At 47.7% G+C, this 18,872-nt stretch overlaps 1 protein-coding gene across 4 annotated transcripts in view; it reads right to left on the bottom strand.

Annotated features, from left to right (window-relative positions):
- Positions 1-18,872, bottom strand: part of LOC8036583 (gamma-tubulin complex component 4) — a 105,065-nt gene that overhangs the window by 39,574 nt on the left and 46,619 nt on the right. For 2 of the 4 annotated variants that reach the window (XM_029992795.3, XM_029992797.3), the window contains exons 6-8: positions 10,969-11,155; positions 8,405-8,531; positions 6,964-7,091 (exon numbers count right to left, since the gene is read on the bottom strand). In XM_029992795.3, the coding sequence (XP_029848655.2) occupies positions 6,964-7,091; positions 8,405-8,531; positions 10,969-11,155 (442 nt within the window). The remainder of the gene's footprint in view (positions 1-6,963; positions 7,092-8,404; positions 8,532-10,968; positions 11,156-18,872) is intronic. The other 2 variants (XM_029992796.3, XM_029992798.3) reach the window with 1 other exon arrangement.

Raw genomic sequence — 18,872 nt, 5'->3', positions numbered from 1 at the left:
ATTCATATCTGCTGAGCAATGAAGGGCTCTTGCTGAGGTACATACCCTCCGAGAACGACTCCGACGAGGCGTTCAAGGTAGTGATACCCCGCAGTCTGAGAAACGCAGTTTTGCGTTACTATCACGACTCGCACTTGGCCGGACACGCGAGCGGCCCCAAGACTTACTCAAAGTTATGTCGCATCGCCACCTGGCCGGGCATGAAACGGGACGTTTTCCGTTATGCCCGCACCTGCCACTCGTGCCAAAGCTTCAAACCAAGAGGCGGCAAACCGCCGGGCCTAATGCAACCGATTCCAAGCCAGCAATCATGGTCTCTGGCAGCTTGCGACGTGATCGGCCCCTACCGAGGAGCCCTAAAGGACACCAGTATCTGCTGGTTGTAACTGACCACTTCAGCAAATGGACGGAACTTTTTCCACTCCGTAAGCTGACAGCCGAGCGATCACGGAGAAGCTCATGGAGGTTTTCACCCGTTTTGGGTTCCCCGAAGCTCTTTTGACTGATCGAGCGAGCTACTTCGTCGGGAAGGTATTCGTGGATGCGTGCAAGGCCCTTGGCATAAAGCACAAAACAACCACGCCATACCACCCGCAGTCGAACATCACGGAGCGATGTAACAGAAACATCAAACCAATGCTGGCCGCCTTCGCGGAAAGGCACCGTGACTGGGACACATATATCCCCGAGATCGGGTTCGCACTTCAGACCACTCTCAACCGTTCGACAGGCTTCACCCCCGCTTTCATCACATTCGGGAGAGAGCTTCCGAACCCCATGGACAGTGTCCTAGGGGGAAGCGCCGGGGTGGACAACGCGCAGCCGACGCAAACGGACCACGCGCGACAGCTACAAACTCGGATGACGGAAGCCTTCTCGGAGGCGCGTCGCAATCTCGGGGTAGCGCGAGCGAAACAAAAAGCTCAGTACGACCGCTCGCATCGAGATCTCCGCTAAAAAGTGGGCGATCTCGTCCTCAGACGCAACCATGTTCTGAGTGATGCCAGCAAAGGCTTCTCGGCTGCTTTGGCTCCGAAGTGGTGTCGCCCGTACGGAGTGCAGGAACTTCTCTCCCCACTCGTGTACAAGCTGACAAGCTTGCAATCAAGAAAAGTCGGTGGGCCGGTACATGTGTGCGATCTGAAACCCTACCATGAGAGGGAAAACGGGGCCAACGAGCAAACTCAGCCCCCGCAGAAACATGCACACGCAGCGAGATAACGCCGACGATGAACAACAGGCATCTCGCTACAATCTGCGTAGACGGAGGAACTATTATCCGAAGTTTTCGTAGAGCCAGCCCCTGTAAGTGGCGAAATGTCACATTAAGGGAAGTGCAAAGCACAATACACCTGCTACCTTCGCGAACGCGCCAGACACCATTGTTTACTGGCAAGCAGTGACCTAGATACGTCACCTCAGCGTTCGCTCCCGGATGAACCCGTAGGGGAATCCCCCAAACACGGCTTCCGAGGGAAAGGGTACGCGTAACTGCCATTGGTCAGTTATTGCCACCTACGCTCACGTGTGCCACATGTCAACGCAAGAGCGCGGTGCAAGCGTCGTCATAAGCGGTAGGAGACCAAGTGGTCATTCTACCGCAGTACGTTCCGCACCTCCGAAGAGGACCTCCAGCCTTTACTTCGCGTCGTTCTGGAGCTGCTGTCTCCTGGCTACGCCAGTTCAGCGGTGTCCAGGGACCAGAGCTGCGCGTGACTCGTCAGGCGGCCCCGCTACCCCAGCTGGCCGCGAACCAAACCAGCCACTTGTCGTTTTCGTGGGCCGTCAAGATCGAAATCCGGCCAGGGGCTGCCCGCTCATCATCTTCGGGACCCGCGCCGCGGTCGAAAAGCTCGCCGACCAGGGACCAGCTGTCCCGTTTGTCCCGTGACAAGTCCAAGGGCCCCAGGGACCTGGCACAGTTCGTCCAGCAGGTCTCGCAGGCAATGCACTACATCGGCAGCCGAGGAATAATCCACCGGGACCTGGTCGCCGGGAACGTGCTCGTCGACGGACACGGCTGCTGGGTTGCCGACTTCAAACTCTCCAGGAGCACTGGGGCCCCGAGACGGACGTCTACTACCAAAAGTCCAAGGGCGCCCTTCAAGTCCGACGTCTGAGCGTTCGACGGAATGCTGCCGCGGGACATCGTCACTTTGGGCTCGACGCCCTACCCCGGCCTGGGCGCTCAGGAGGTGACCCGCTACGTGCGTGACCGTCACAGGATGACGCAGCGGACCGACTGCCGCTGAGAGCTGTAGGCTGTACCGCTGGTGAGGGACCGTTGGACGAACTCTTGGACCTTGAACGTGTGAGCCGGGCTGTTGTTTCCCGTGTATTTGCAGCCGCTGGCGGCCTTTTTCTCTTTTTTTATTTTTTTAGTCTTGTTGTGTGTTTGTGTCGGTCGACCCGTTTGCGGGTGACTATTGGCTAAGGAGGGGGGAGTGTGGGGATTGTGATCCCTCAACATTCTGTCGCGTCAGCGTTTTGGCGCGCCGTGGCAGCCGCGCTGGCGTAGCGAGAGGTGGCGCTGCTTACCACTGTGAGTGGCTTCCTCCTCTCCCCCCTTGGGGCGATTCCCGTAACGAACCCCCGCACAAAGGAGATCGACGTGTCGCTCCTTGATTGGCCACTTCGCCCCCGCCGTTATCTTAAAACCAGCGGACAGCAGTCTCGCTTCTGTCTTCTTCCTGGGATTCGGCGGCGGCGACAACGGGGAACCTTCCGGCGCACCGGTGAGCGTTTACCCCGTCCTTTGTACATTTGTGAACGACCGTTCGGCCGTGGGCGATCTTCACACCGACGGCGTTCACCAGCTTATAGCCGCTGTGTTGTTGTTATTTTGTTTCATTGTAAATAAACAGTTTATCACCGTTACCAACATGACTGGTGTCTCATTGCGCTCGACGAGTAGCATGCCACGCGAGTGCGAACCCGCTTCGCGGTAGAGCGTCTCGCCGCGAACGTGGTACTCCCAAAGGCAGTGGCCCTAAGGAGAACCACAATGTTCGCATGCACATCAGGGCAACTTCGGCAGGCTTGCAGTTGCACGTGCTTCGTCGCGCGAGCGGAGATGGCTGTTCCATCGAAACGGAAACCATGCCACTCTGCTCGGTCGCCAACAGGTTCCCAAAATTGTATGCAAAATGTAACTCTTCAGCCAAAACAGTTCAGCGGCACGTGCTGAGAAATTTTTAGAAAGCCGCGAGACGAGACCTACGAGACGGCGAGAGCACGAAACAAGAGACGGCGGGAAAAACCATGCAAGGACCGGATGGACGATTGGTGTAGGGTACATTCTTTCGGACGGCCGCTAGCGCTACCTAGCTCACGCATGATCAATTACGGCACTCAGTTTAGTTTCGGTTTTGAAAGGCGACCAAGACTGGTTCTTTGGTGCAGGCTTGGCGCAGATTACCCATATCTTGACAAAAAGTAGCAGGATGTAGCAGGGTTAGCCCCTTAGTGCAGTTTGGCGCAATCAGCGCAGCAATCACATCACTGGGACCTTCTCCCCTCTTCCCCTCCTGGGTATAGTCGGCTGCTCGCTCTGTTGAAAGTTTGCTCGTCTGTTGCTAGTTGAAAGATGTGGTTGTGTTGTCCCTGTTTTAATTGTTTTATTCTTTCTTCATCCATGATATCCAGAACACATCTTTGACGCTTTGACAGTTGTCGCCAAACATGTACGGCGGCAATGACACATTTCAAGGTGCCCGCCTAAACACCAAACCGTGTGCACCATGGGAGGTGTTGCTACTATTTGTTTTGTCTTGGGCCAACTATAAACAGCAAGTTTGCAGGGGGTTTCGCTATTTACACTTTTGAAGTAATGGCCTCCATGCACTTGATACACTTCTCCCTTTTAACGCTTCTCGGAATTGAACTCGGAGGATGAGGGCTAACCATCCGATGGAGAAGTTCTGCAAGGTGCCTCCAGTTCGAAACCTGAAACCGCCGGAATATTGCGGAAGCGAACACACCGAAATGAAACCGGATGGAAGAGAGGAAAGAACTGTTTGCCTTCAATATTTCCATTTGACATTTCTAAACCTTACAGGGGTACTCCAGCGACTTTTCATGGGCGCTGATTTGTCTCGAAATTGACTCAACACACCGATATACACAGCTGAACCAATGCCCCAAGTATTGTGTCACAAAAAAAGCTTGCTAAGTTATTGAATTTTTTAATTTTGCACTCATTGTGTTTCTCATCCTGAAGTATGACGATGAAAACGCTCAAGTGTGACGACGAAAATGGTACAAAGCGAACAGTAAACCACGTTCCCAACTGACTAGAAGTTTGTTGGCAGGAAAAGAATTCTTGGAAGCTCATTCACTGAGAAGAAGAAAAATGTTCGACGTACACTGTTCAAGACTACCTGCCCGACCCAAAAGTCTCTACCATTTGTGATGTCACACCACGAGAGAGCTACAGAGACGACCATTTATGGTCTTCTCTGTAGCTATTTTGAATTTCGAGGCAATGAACAGCATACCGTGAAGACTGAAGGCCAGGTATTCAGAAAATTCAATTTGTTTGGGTGGCCCAAAAAACAACTGCAGTACTCCTTTAACAGATTGCAAGCACTGTATGTTCACCCACTAAATACTTCAGACAAAACCTGGGCACTGACCTTCCTTTTAGACAATACCTGTGGAAACAAAATCCGACCACTGGCAAACATCTTTTAAAAAAAAAAAAACACTAGATCATTAAAAGGTTAACTTTATTCTCTTATGGTAGGGGCCATATGCAGCCCATAATAACAGCACATTGTAGTGTACAGTATAGACCACTTGCAACGTAACCGCTTATAGTGCAGGACCGGGTATAATGCGGTTCTTTTAAACCACCGGTTCGCCTCCCATAGAACTCCATGTAATTACATACCACTTAAAATGCAGGCGCGCGAAGGGAAATACCGGTTATAGTGCGATTTCTGGAACAGCCCGCCGACCGCGCAGACCAACCGGCACAGCGAGCACGCTTCCCTGTGCAACACTAGATAACGGCGCTAGCCGCAAGTGGCACTCGCGGGGCAAGGAGGTTGCTCGAAAAAGCAGGGAGAAGCAAAGAGAGAGGCTTCAGTTGCCATAGCGACGGAGGGACGCACGCACGTGTCATTCACTTGCGTGCGTCCGTCCGCTGCATTGGAAACAACCGCAACGACAGACCAATCGCAGGTCGAGGAGAAGTGTTTGCTCTTGCGTTGCATGCCGGTCGCGGGCCGGCTTCTTCTATCTACAAACATGGTGTCGGTTGTGATCGTCGACGTAGACAGCGTGGTGGAAGCTCATCGTTCCGCGTAAAAACGCTATCCTTGACTGTGAATATTTGTTGTGTGTCGCTACGATAACCCATCACGTACTAGAAGGGAAGATCCACCTACTCGTGCGGCAATGTCGTGGCGGCACTCTCAAAACGGCAGAAACGCCCGTGTCGTCGTGTTTGTTTACTTCGACTACAGTGGTACTTTCTAAGCACTTGTGTTTTCGAACATTGCCCGGATTTCTTATTTGGAGCATTTCGTGCGTGTGCTCAAGTTGAAGGTATTACTGGCGCATACCGTATAAAGGATGCGAATTTTCACGCGTTTTCATCGCCGGAGAAAAGTAATTAGGGTTAGCAATCCTGAATGCTCGCAACGTCCGTCTGCAACCCGCGACGCCGTTAAAAGGCTGCGCCAGGCAAAAGTCGCTCATTTCTTTTAAAATGTGTGACACACTTGAGAGAGAAGTGTACTAGTCTGGTGAAATAAAAACTTTCCTCAAACTAAGCTTTATTTTTCATCTAATATAAAATAAATTGTTTTACAAAGGTAAGTTGCCTCATGGCATGTATTTTGGCCTGAAAAATTGATGTTTTGGTTATAGCGCGGTACCGCTTATAGTGCGGATTTTCGCGACTCCTGCGACATACGTCATATGCGGTCTACACTGTATTTTGAATTCAGCGTGGAAATTTACCATACAACCGCGTGACCAAAGCATGTAGTATATTGTCACGAATAAAAAGAAAATGCTCTATCATGACAATATATAGGTAAGTTGAATGGATGACCTGGGACCATGTGACCAAAGCATGTGGCATATATGGGGTGTTTCACGAAAGATGGACAAATTCGATATTCCGAAAACTACTTGTCGTAAAAAACTTTTTTAATATTGTGTTTAAGGGCATGGTTTCAATTAGAAAATTGCTCAGCATCATCGAAAAACACTAAATCAACAAATTGCAGAATGATAGAAGACACGCGCAATATTTTACGGCTTTATAAAAAATTGCACGAATTGGACGGGTTTTTAAGTTTCGGTTTGCAATTGGAGCGCATCTCGGCCTCGACGGCACCGTGCCCAGTGGAGAAATAGTGCAACCAGCCTCTGCTGCGTTGCGCGAAGACAGCGATGCAAACGGTTCAGAGGGTTCTAAGCGGTCGCAAGTGTGGTTTATGAAACAAATACCAATATTGAAATTTAGAATATTTGATTTGTATTCAAAACTTTGACACACACTACAGTGCACTATTGCAAACGTACACTCACTCCTTACACACGAAAAAGAAAGCAAAATTCAAACGAACCGCGCTGACTGACAACTCGTTTTTATTGTCTTCCTCTACCTCTGGCACTACCGAATTTCCCGAATCACGCGCACCAATCTCCTAGACGCCTAAAAAATTTTTCTCTTTTTCTGTGAGGTTTAAAGATGGTGTACTAATACAGTTTTCATAATTCCTGGCGATATGTTCGGCTTCAATAATTTCTCTAGGTAATTGGTAACTGTTCCTACCTAAAATTTTGCTTTGTTTTTTGTGTGTAAGGAGCGAGTGTACGTTTGCAATAGTGCGCTGTAGTCTGTCCTAATATGAGCAACCAATTCGCCCGAGCTGCTATGTTAACGAAATTTCGAATCTTCGGCCACCCCTAGGACCCAAGCAAGCATAGACGAGAAACGCTGCTCACGGTGGCTGCGACGGATCGGACGTCCTCCACGAAGGCCTCCAGCTCGAGCAGGTCCAGCTCTGGCTTCTCTCTAAGAGCGTGCATGCGGTCCACAAAGATGGCTTCTTGGTCGCCATAGAGGGACTGGCCTGAGATCAAAAGTGGCGTTGGGTAGCGTCGGTTCCCCCAAATGAGACATTGTCATCAAAATGCCTTTCATGAAAGAAACGTCGCAATTCTGTCGCATCTCGACGAAGACTGCAATGGAGCACAGCAGAAACCCACCCTTTTTTTTTTTCCCGCACAACAACCGCAAATCAATAATCCGGGGGCTTAGACTCGCTCTCACTCTTGTTTTTATGGCAATGGTGGTGATGACACATTGTACAATACATTTCTCGGGTTGTAAGCAAATCAAAGTAACAAAACTCGTAGAATCTAAATTTTACGACACCCGAAACTCGTTGATTAAAAGAAACTTTCCAAGCACGTTAGTTATTCCTCATAAACTCAAACTTGGCTATCTCGAATTATCTGTAAGATCAAAAGATTTCCTTGTCATGAAATGAACTCCTATAGGCACAACGCATTTACTTATCACTTATCTCGAAGAGCTTTTTGGACCCAACCTCGGATATCTCAAAATCTTGACAACAAATATTACAACCCCCCCAAAAAAAAACATAAAAGAAAGACAACAGGCAGGGCACAGCAAATATTGAACTAGTGGCCTAAACATTGTTTGACAAAGAAACAACAATCCAAAACAAACACAGAAAAAAGGTTATAATATTTTTTAAATTATGCATTATTGCACACACAAAATGGAAAAAAAAGTTCCACGTTACGAGCGCGGCCACGTGTGGAGCAGTGCGCAGTTCAAGGACGCTCATTGTCTTACATTTTTTTTTTCTCCCCGATCAATTTCAACGTTATCTTCCAGTCTTCGTCTTCTTTCATTCTTTCTTTTGGGGGGGGAGGAGGAAAGAGTTCTTTCGGTTTTCTTCTTTTTTTGTGTTCTTGCTTTTTGCCTTTGCTGTCTCATTTTATGAGTGTTGTTTGTTGATGATTTGGCTGCGTTTCTGCAACAAGATTATTTCTAATGTGTCCGCAATAACTTACCTCAAATTTTTTTGCTTTTATGACCGAGTTAACGAGAGTTTACTGTAGTGACAGAGAGTGGCTTGCCACAACCATACTGTGTTTCACCTTATGATGAAGCGCGGAGAACACTAGATGGACCGCGGAGAATCCAATATACATTTATTTACGAGAGTCGCATCACCTTTAGGAAGGGCGCAGCAACATGCGGGGTGCGTAATCATCTCATCGGTTCACAGGCATTGGATAGACTGGGATGGCTCGTAGCATCCGCCACAAGATAAAACGAAGTATAGTGCGCACCTTTGGTGCAACACCATTTTTACCGTGGTGCCAAAGCACGACCTCGAGCAAGGCTCACCCATCGAGGGTCCAAAGACGCAGACGACGGAGCCGGCAAACAGCACCTTCTTGGCCAGGGACGCCGAGAGCTGGTCCGGCAACAGGCGCGGCTCTAGGCCAAAGTTGTCCATCGACTCCAGGGACACCTGGTCACCGAAAAAGAGGAAAATCGAGATTAGGAAAGCAGGACCGACGCTGGACACACGGTCTGGAAAGGCTGGTTTAAACATTTACGTTTGAGAGCGACAGACCATGTAAAGTAGTGATTCTCAAATGGGGGTCCACAGACCTTTCGGGGTCATTAAAGCCTTTTTAGGGTCCTCGAGGCCTTCAACTGTCAGCCAAGCCGAGCAAGAGAAGGCCATAATTGCGCCAAATGCTTTCTGCCTTCAATTTATGCTTTGCACCTTTATTTATTTTTTTTATCTTAGTCACCATGTGGTTCAGTCGTAGCAATTTTTGTATCACATTCCCCTTATGTAATACCCGAAAAGGCATTTAGGGTTAAAATAAATGAACAAATAAATGAATGTAGAACGAGCACAAAAGACACGGACGGAGCAGAAGAAATGTGCACATGTGACGAACGCCGACTTGCAAATGAAGTTTCTGTTTCCTGAAACAGAAAGGATGAAAAACGAAGGAGGGACAAAACAGGCACTACCCGTCAGACATGTGTCAAACCTCTCGCTTCATCACCCCCATAGTCGTTGCATCACCACATGGCCACCTCACTCTCGTGCACAAAAATCCAGCTTCCTTTCTCGAAGGCACTATGAATGCTTCACTTATGTACTGGTCTCCCAGAGTGATAATGTGAAGAGCCTCGAGAACTTCTCTCATCATTCTATTTTTGTTTCTTCCTAAAACAGTAGCGTCGCCGAAGGACATTACTTCGACGTTACTTAGTTTATTTCTAAGAGCCCAACTCTCAACGTTAGTTCAGTTTATTTCTTTTACGTCGGGACCTTCCTGCGTTAGTTCCAACGTTCCGTTTAGTAACCCATATAAACTGTCCTCTGGCGACGCCACTATTTTTGGAAGAAAAACAAATTTAGTATGACAAGAGAAGTGCTCAATGCTTTTCACATTATCCCTTTCGGGAACCAGCGCATAAGTGAAGCTCAATTTATTTTTCGTCCTTTCTGTTTCAAGGAATAAAAACTTCAGTTGCGAGTCAGGGTTTAACCTGTTTGCGTGCTTCTTCTGCTCCGTCCGTGTTTCTTGAGACGTTTCTACATTGCGATCAAGGAATACCAACTAGCCCAACTCTCGACGTTAACAAATCTTTTTTTTTTATTGATGCTGGCTATCCCACAGAGCTAAATACCAGACCAAACCATGTGCGCCGAGTGAGCAGGCTTGATTATTCTCCGTTCGAGAGCCTCCAAGTTAGTTTGCATACATTCAGTTTTCTTAGTTTGTCCTTTTGTCGTTGTAATCGCCCCCCGTCGGATGGAGTGTTCCATCACTTCTGCCGATCCAGAAGGGGTCCTCCGAATCATTGGTGGTGGAGAACCACCGGTGTAAAGGCCGATTCACGCACTCGAGTTTGGCTGCGCTCCAGTGCATTGCATTCTCTTGTCAATGCTTATGAGAGAACACAGGCAATATCTATTGGGTAGACTTGAAACAATTTTTTATCGGTGTATATACTTTTTTATAATTCTTTACGCATCATTCTTTCACTGTGGGTTTTCTCATAACATTATAAGCAAACACTTTGCATAAACAATACATAGATATGATCCTGCAAATACAGTCTAAGCTCATTATAACAGACCTTGATTTTGACCAAGATTTCGGTCTGTTGTAAGAGGAGTATGTTGTATGCAGATATGAAGTTGAGTCAATGGTGCATAGAGGGAAACCAACCAAACTTCACAAATCGGTATGTTATATCCAAATGTCTGTTGTAACCAGGTCTGTTATAATGAGCGTAGACCGTACTGCAAAACCTGAGGTCTAGTTATGTGCGGTTTGGAAAATACCTAATGGATGGCACTAGTGTTCCAGCATGTTCTCTGGTTGTAAGCAGTTACGAGAGAATGCACTGCACCCTAGCCCAGCCAAACCATAGTGCGTGAACCGGCCCCCACAACTGGGAGTGTTGTGAACCCGCCGACGTTCGAGTTCAACCAGGTTTGACTTTTTTTAAACTTTTAAACAAATTTTAATGCAGAGTTCATCTTTGTGCACGCACGCACAAAAACTTCAAAACGAGCCGACGCCACCCTGCGGAGAAGAAGCGCCATATTCGTTGGGTGCACTGTTTCGTTGTCAGGCAGTCCTGGAAAGCTTTCGATCTTTGTAATAATGCATTTATTAATATTTTACGCCCTGTTCGTTCACCGTACGGGCTCTAAATAATTCTGACGATGCTAAAAAGCAAGCATTTCTCGCAGATTTGTACGAGATTTTATCTTGTCCTATCAGCCAGCTATCGGGGCTACCAACAGGTGACGCAAGTGTGCGAACCGGCTTGGATGATTACGCAATGCCCGCCGGTACACAATCCGTTCACCGCACCCCGAACATTGACAGAGCAACAGCTCCGAAGAAGAAGGGAGCCGGATGAGGCACCTTGGATGGGGCAGGTCGGACGGAGCTGGGGTTCGAGCTCCCAACAGCCTTGCAGGGGCTGGAGCCCTCGGAGAGGCGGTGGACAAAGAACTCCGCGTAGGGGTCACGCAGCATCCCATGCAGCATCCAGCAGTTGATCTGGTGGACGAGGACCGCATATCCTTTGTGCAGGATGCTGCGAGGAGATCTGGTTAATTAAGAAACAAGGCATCTTTTAAAGGCCGACCCGCAAAATATTTTTCAACCAGGGAAAAAATCCTTCTCACCACCCTTTCCATTTTCCCTCTTCCACTCTAAACTTGATGCCGGGGGGAGACTCCTTTTGTTGCTGCATCTTGGGACTGGATGAGCTGGAATAAGCTACTGGCTTATCTGGTCCAGAGATGCAGCAACAAAAAAAGTTACCCGCCGTCAAGGCAGCAGTGGGGGAGGGGGAAATGGGAAGGGTGGCAAGGAGGACTTTTCATCCTGGTGGAAAAATCTTTTGCACATCGGCCTTTAACGCAGGCCTTTAAAGCAGGCCTGCGTTAAAGGCCTGCTTCAACGCAGGCCTTTAACGCAGGTTTTTTTTTTCAGCGCGTAACGAACTGAGTAGAATTATAAACATGGTTAATAAGCGTGCTGACAGGAAAAGTAAGCCAGAACTGTTCGGATGTCACGTCAAGCATGGCATGAAGTTCGTGCCCTGTGCACAGGGGACAGTTTATGAAATACCTTTCTCATGCGGTCACTCATATATAGGTCAGACGGGACGTTGCCTCAACATTCGTCTACGCGAACACCACAGTTCATTAAAAGGTAACGCATACTCCCATTTAGCTGTCCACTGCCGTGATTGTGGATGTGAGCCAAAATTTGGTGACACAAAAGTGCTCTTTAAACACAAGGATCAGCTATCGAGGGAGCTAGTAAAAGCTTATCATATAGCAAAACGAAAACCCGGGTGCGTGAGCCAACCATCCATTAGCCTAGTGGACAGTGAGGTAATTTTTTTGGACATGGGTTGACCTGAGAATTGAAGATCAAGATTGAAGATCCAAGAAAGAAGAAAAGAGGAACACGCGATGACTTATACCTGTGATGGTGTGTTTTTAATGTACTCGTGTGTTTTAATTTGATATGATTTACAATGGTGCGTGTTGAATGGCGAATGACTGGAAGAGGAAAAGAAGAAGCCGACCTCGCATGAAGTTCTATGTATGTGTGCTAATAGACAGTTGATAGTCAGCGCCTCGTCCTGTGTGTTCCTCCTTCTTGTCCGTGTGATATTCGCGCTGTTTTTCAAGATGTTTCTCGGTGGTTGGGTTTTGTCTCCAAAGGAATAGTGTAAAGACTTTGGCCAATGTGCAGATTCTTTCTTGATCATCTAGCTGGAGCACGTACAGCGCTTGCAAGCTGTTTAGATCTAGAAGCATCAAATTAAAATATTGACAGTGAAAAGCCGTCACCTTTCTTCCATTTGGTTTCATTTTGGCACATCTGCTACCGCAACATTCCAGCGGCTTCAGATTCGTAGCCAGAGGTGCTCTATAGAGCCTCTCTGTCGGCGGATAAACCTCATCCTCCGAATTTAATTCCAAAAACGCAATAGAAGTCTGTATCGGAAGAATCAGTGTTCCCATTGGCACTACCGCCAAAGCGGCCGGTAAGCAAAAGTGAACATCACGTGCGCGGAGCATCTAATTTGAAAACTAAATAGATCAGAAAAGCAAAACATTGTGAGAATATAACGGTCATAGTTCATCAAAGACATAACAAATACATAGCAAAACTTTACTTAACAATACATGCGAAACTTTGCGCGGTGCGCAAAGTTTCACATTTAGGCGGACACTTTCAAATGTTTAATCACCACCGTACAGGTACGGTGACGACCGTCAAAGGGTGAAGAGGGCCATGCAAGGACTTTTTTACTCGTCATTAATTTGCACCGAACCTGAGCGCACTGAACGCAGTAACCTAATGAAACTTTTCTTTTCTCAAAATTCGCTTTATTGTAAAAGCTATAGGCAAATTAATATGACAAAAACAAGCGAAAAATAACCTCCTTCATGACGTCCTTAGTCGCTTGAGCGGCTGTGAACTAGAGTGCTCAGCGAGCGCTCAGGGCTGCCGCACTCTGTGTCGACGGCTCGAGAGGGTGCCACTAAAGCATGTTCTGGATAGGCTGTATGAAGGAAGCAGCTAGGGCAGCTCGCATTGCATTTGCTGCACGATTAAACACTAATTCGGCATGACACTTCATTGGCCACAAACAACAGCAAACACGGGGTAAAGATCAGTTCAGAACGGGAGCCACTTCGCGCTGCCATACCGCCAAACGACCAAACCGCAAGTCAAGCCTTCTCGCCGAAGGCCTTTGGAACGCTCAGAACAGGTCGAATCCTCGAGTCCGTATACGACCACAGCGCCGCCGCGTACATCCGGGACCTTTCTACGCTCGCCGCTCGTCAGTGCCTGATCCCACTACTCCTTTCTAGTATGCACCGCCTTTTCCACCGCTTAGTGGCGGGTATGTCGACGGGTCTTTTCTTGTTTCCGTACTTTATAAACTGCATCTGTTTCTTTTCTTATCTAAAATACTGAACAAAAACTACTTTTATATATAATGGAAACCGTTCGTGCCACTTATATTTTGTATTTCGACTAAAAAGAAGCTTTTAGCGGCTCTGACCAGTGGTTAGCCCACCGACCAAAGACTTCACATTTTGCGTGCTTTCGGCACTGCGGGTCGGCCCCGTTGGTGGAAGAGGTTTCCGCGTTGTCCGGTTAAAATAGGACGCACTGATATTTAGTTACTCTCTCCGTGCTCGCTGGCTTGCCCGAACCCCAAGAGACGTGGAAACCCCAAAAAAGGTAGAGGCTTAAATATGACTGCAGGGTAGGGCTGCCACCTTTCCCAGAAAAAAAAAAAAACGGCCCTCCGACAGAGGGGGGGCCCAAACAAAAAGTTGCCAGAGGCAGCTTGACAAAGTCTGGGGCCCGTCTCCACTTTAGCAGTACAACAGAAAACCACATGCACACATTAGCTATGTACAAAGGGGAGAATACTCTATGTAATCAAATAATCAAAAACCCCTCTTTGAAATAAAACATTTCTTAATCTGTGTTAAAGAAAATACAAAAATTCACACAACGTCTTGTGACACAAACAACATACTACAGATACAAAAATACTAAAATCACATAACCGCTTATGACAGCTCTAAAAACAACATACTACCAACAGAAAAAAAGGTAACATGCTGCCTCGCCACTCGCAGACCCCTTTCGAGAAATTGCAATCACTGGCTCCCCATGTGCGGCACTGAAATATAACCGCACATACTTCGTCCATAAAATCCTCTTCGCGACTAAATTTACCAAACCAGTGGCATATTACGTCCGTTAAAAAGTATACAGTGCATATGCCACAATGTCTCGGATATTATCATATATACATACACGCGCAATAATATGCAATACACAAAACAATGCAGAAAAACAAAAAAGGTAACATTTTTTATGCTCGCCTTTTTCAATTTGCAGAAGTTGAACGTATATTTCGAATTCGACTTAGCTGCTCGGATGAGCTGCTTGTTTTCTCTCGCCATCTTTAGAAAGTCTTCACAGCTGTACACCAAATTATACCGCACAGAGGGCTCCGCTTTAACCATTGGGACACTTAGGTGATTTCTCTCATCCGTCCACAAGTTCCCCATCACGCTAAAGACACGTTCCACAAACGCGTTGCTGCAGGGAATGGAGAAAACATGCTCCATTAGGTTCTGCAAATGGGGGCACCTGACCTCTTTCAAGAATTTGAGCCAGCTCGAGCTTGATTTCTCGTCATGTCCTAGAAGTCCAGGGAGAGTATCCCTCAAAAGACAAAGCTCCGAGTACAATTCATCGCCTTCCTCTTCAAAGTTAATGCCAAAAAGCTCCCCCGCATTCATTACGACTGACCTGCTGGGTGCACCTTTGCGCAGATCCAATTTTGCGAGCCTCTTAAATGGGAAATTCTCGAAGTCAAACCACTTTCCAAGGTACACAAGGGCCCTGTCATAAACATTCACGAAGTCCAGCGTTGCAGCCTGTCTGCCCAGAAAGATTTCAAGTCCCTGATCAGCCTTGACATCAAAGAACATATCATCCTTCCGGTTAATCAGCTGCTTCCTGAGCTTAGACATTACAGCGTAAAGTTCTGTCGGCTCAAGGTGACTCTTTTCGAGGGTGAGGATTGTAGAATGGAACATTGCAAGGAACGAGTGCATGAAGTGCAGGTAGCACTCCGGAAGCATGATACACTCTGGAAGTCCATCGGCTTGGTTGCCAATAAATATCCAGATTATTTTTTCGCAGTCCTCCTCGCCCTGACTCAGAAAGTAGGACTTGATGGGAGCCCAGTTCTTAATCAGTCTGTCTAAGGCCGTAAACAAGCTTAACCAACGGACAGACATATGACCCAGCACTTTGCTATATTCCTGATCACAGAAGTCAAAAAATGTTTTCAATTCCTCTACACATTTCGAACTAGAAGAAAACTCTTTGAAGACCTTTAGTACAAGGGTTTCCACATCAAACTGTAAAGACTTCACTGTATGCTTGGCAGTATTGTGCACTACATGACAATTAAAATTGGCCTTTAACAAGTTTGGCTGATCTTTCTGCATCTTCTGGAAAATGGAGTTGTGTTTTCCATAATTCAGAGAAGCGTTATCCACGCTATACGCTACAGCTCGCTCTAAAGGAAGACCCACCATCTCCAAACTTGTTGCCAAGAGTTTGCAGATGCCTCCGGAAATCTCGTCCGCCTGCTCAACAAAAGTTAATGAGAGCGTCCGTTACTCCGGCACCATTCACGTCAGAGAAGCGCACGGCAATGGGGAAAAGTTTTCTACTTCATTTGTTGGAGAGATCCCATGGAGAGAGCAAACGGGACGTTGCGGCCTGCTGCAGGCGAAGTTTCTCGACTATGCACTCCACTGCATAAGGCGCCAGCTCATCTTTCATGAGGTGTTCCATCTTCGTTCTTCCAAGTCGCATTCTGCAAGCGACGTCTGAATCCGGGAAGACTTTTGACGCTAACTTGCTGCCACAATCCATTGACAGGTAACTGTAGTCGTGCTTGATGCCGTGGAATATGGTGCCAAGTTCTGCAGCAGTCACCTTATCTTCTGAGCTAGAAGTCGCTGGAGCGAAGAGCTTCGTGAGCGCAGCCAATTGTTTCGAGGCGAGGCTCTTCTGCTTATGTTTCTGCGTTGACGCGTGATGCTTGACAGCGCTGACGCCATCAAATTTCACCATAAACGAGCTTGCGCATAAAGTACATCTTGCAGCCGTGGCATCGTCGTCCACGGGCAGGAGCCAACTCTCGTTCTCGGGTTGAGATCTCCAGTCTTTCCGGAACACGCACAGACGTAATTTTCACTGTTTCAAAGGCGGAGAATTCGCACTCATGATGCAAGCAAAGGAAGCGCGTAACCACTGATGCACATTTTCGCTCTCCCAATGATCAGTATACTTAAAGGGACCTTGCTTCCAGTATTTGTGGGCACAACATAAAAAGTGGTTGACAAATAGCGTGGAAGTTTTGGTGATTGACGTCGGGAACGCCTCTATACAAACCAATCGCATCGCTGCGCATGGTACTGCCCTTCAAGACCCAATCTCTAATAGGATATAGCAGAAAACGGATAGCTTTGCCCTCGGTTCCGCCTCAAACCTCATCTGTGTTTAACGTCCCTTTGGAAAAAAGACAGACACGTCTCTCGGCACGTAATTAATTTATGGCAGCCATTTGGAAATAGCTAGAAAGCAGGCCTGAACATAGCAGCACATATCGATGCCCTGAAAGAGTGCCGAAAAAACTACAATGACGGCGTCTTTCTTTGATCCTCTGTAATAGCTCCACTGGCAGTGCACGGTAGCACAGACAATGAATCAGCACTCTCTGCCACTTTGAAACGCACGCAGGCCACCAAGTAACCCCAGCTGCGAGAGCCGCGCATCCCTTCCTCGACATCGTCGGCGCGTGTCTGGCTTGGCACTCGAGGAACTAACTTTGAATATCCCCTTATGCTCGCGCAAAACTTTCCGAAGGGGAACAAATAGCGAGAACAAAAGAAAAACAACTATGGAGGTCTGAAGGGAAGGTTACTTTTGGGACACAGGCAGCCAACAAAGTGACATCAGCTGCGAGAGACGCTCTTCCTAGACATCGTCGGCGCGTTTCTCGGGTCTTGGCACTTAAACAATTAAATAGAGAACGAAGAGGGAGAGGAAAAAACGACAAGGATCTAAAGTAACAACAACAATACTACACCATGTGTAGTGGAAGGGAAAAGCTTGGCGAAAGTCCATACGCCGCTCACCACAGACAACGGATGAAGCTCCGCGCATGTCCTTGTCAAGATGCCGACAGTCGTTAAGAAAACCAACACCTCCCGGAAGGCTCAGCCATCGGGAGGGCCTGTCGCCGAGTTGCTCGCCGGCGTCTTGCTTGTTCTCGCTTTCCCCCATTTTCCTGCTTTGCAGTTTTCCACCGCGCTCCCGGTAGTCGTTTCCTTTTGTGTTGACCGTAGCCCTCTTCCCGCCCCCCGTCTCAGGGAGTTCTCCTGCCGAGCTCGCCCGCATACTTTCTTTAATCGCGTGTCCTCACGGTGTTTGTATAATTTTTAACTTTTTTTTTTTTCGCCGACAAATATTTATTGTTGTAGTTGTTAAATTGTTGTTCAAAAACCGCCAAAAAAATAAGCTGAAAGCAATCGCGCTTCGATGGCTGTCAAAAACCGGAAACGGACCGGCAACCGGCCGGGCAAAAACCGGCCGGGCCGGTCAAAAACCGGGCACGTGGCAACCATACTGCAGGGCCCCTTTAAAGGGCAACTCCGGTCCATACTTTCGATTTTGGGATTATGGCTGTTTTTAGTGCAGTTAGCGCCCCTGAATTGCAAGGTGTAATTTTTTTCTCGTTATTGTGCGTAGTTTTAAAAATATCGACGTCTCGAAGTTTTGTTTGGGGCGCGGCCGACGAAACTGAAACTAGCCGCTCGAGGTTCCGGCAACACTGGAAATCAGCCGTTATGTGGACGTGACGCCAAGATCGTTCTCGTTCAGCGAGTACGCAGTCCAAGCGGCACCTACCTCTGTTGCGCTAGCCGTCTAAAGATAGAAGGTAAGCCGATTTTTTTTTTTAAATTTTGTATACGTGGTAGTTATCCAGCATATGTAGCAAGAGTTAGTGTATACCCAAAAGCTAGCGACTGGAAAACCCGTCAACTCGCTCGATGGCGTACTCGGCGGCCGCCGCCGCGCGTGCGCTATGCCGTGCCGTATTCGTTGCTTGTATACCCAAAAGCTAGCAACTGGAAAACGAGTGAACTCGTTCGGTGCCGTACTCGGCAGCTGTCGGCGGCGTGCCTGCGGTCTCCCGCACTCGTCGCTAGGCCTAAATTGTCAGCGGCGTTGCTCTACGCCGCGCTGCCAGTGACGTACAGTGCTGGCGCTTTCGCGCGACGGGTCAGTCCCAGATACGAAGCTTTGAGGCTCTCCGGCGCTTTCCGCGACAACCGCACAGACGTGTGTCAAGCTGTAGACGTCTGTTTTTTCGTTATTTTTTCCTCAGGCGCGTAAAGGCCGAATTTGTAAGCTACGACACTAATTCATCACACAAGTTCGTCCAAGTAGTGAATCTTTGTACGAAAAAAAAAATAAAAAAATAACTTGCCGCATTAAAAACAAAAGTTCTTTGGGCAGTCATTTTCTTCTCAAAGCTAGCAAAAGTGTTTGTGGGTGATAAAGGAAAACAGAGAACGTTAGCAAGGTGAGAACACTTTCTTTCCCTTCTGCATTCCCACCCCCACCCACAACAATTTTTTTTATTAGAATACATAGGATTTTAAGTTTTCCTTCGTAACTTCTGA

Source organism: Ixodes scapularis, unplaced genomic scaffold (genome assembly GCF_016920785.2).
Source record: "Ixodes scapularis isolate PalLabHiFi unplaced genomic scaffold, ASM1692078v2 PGA_scaffold11__112_contigs__length_91849675, whole genome shotgun sequence".
In the NCBI taxonomy this organism is placed as follows: domain Eukaryota; kingdom Metazoa; phylum Arthropoda; class Arachnida; order Ixodida; family Ixodidae; genus Ixodes; species Ixodes scapularis.
This window is presented reverse-complemented; position numbering and strand designations above follow the sequence as displayed.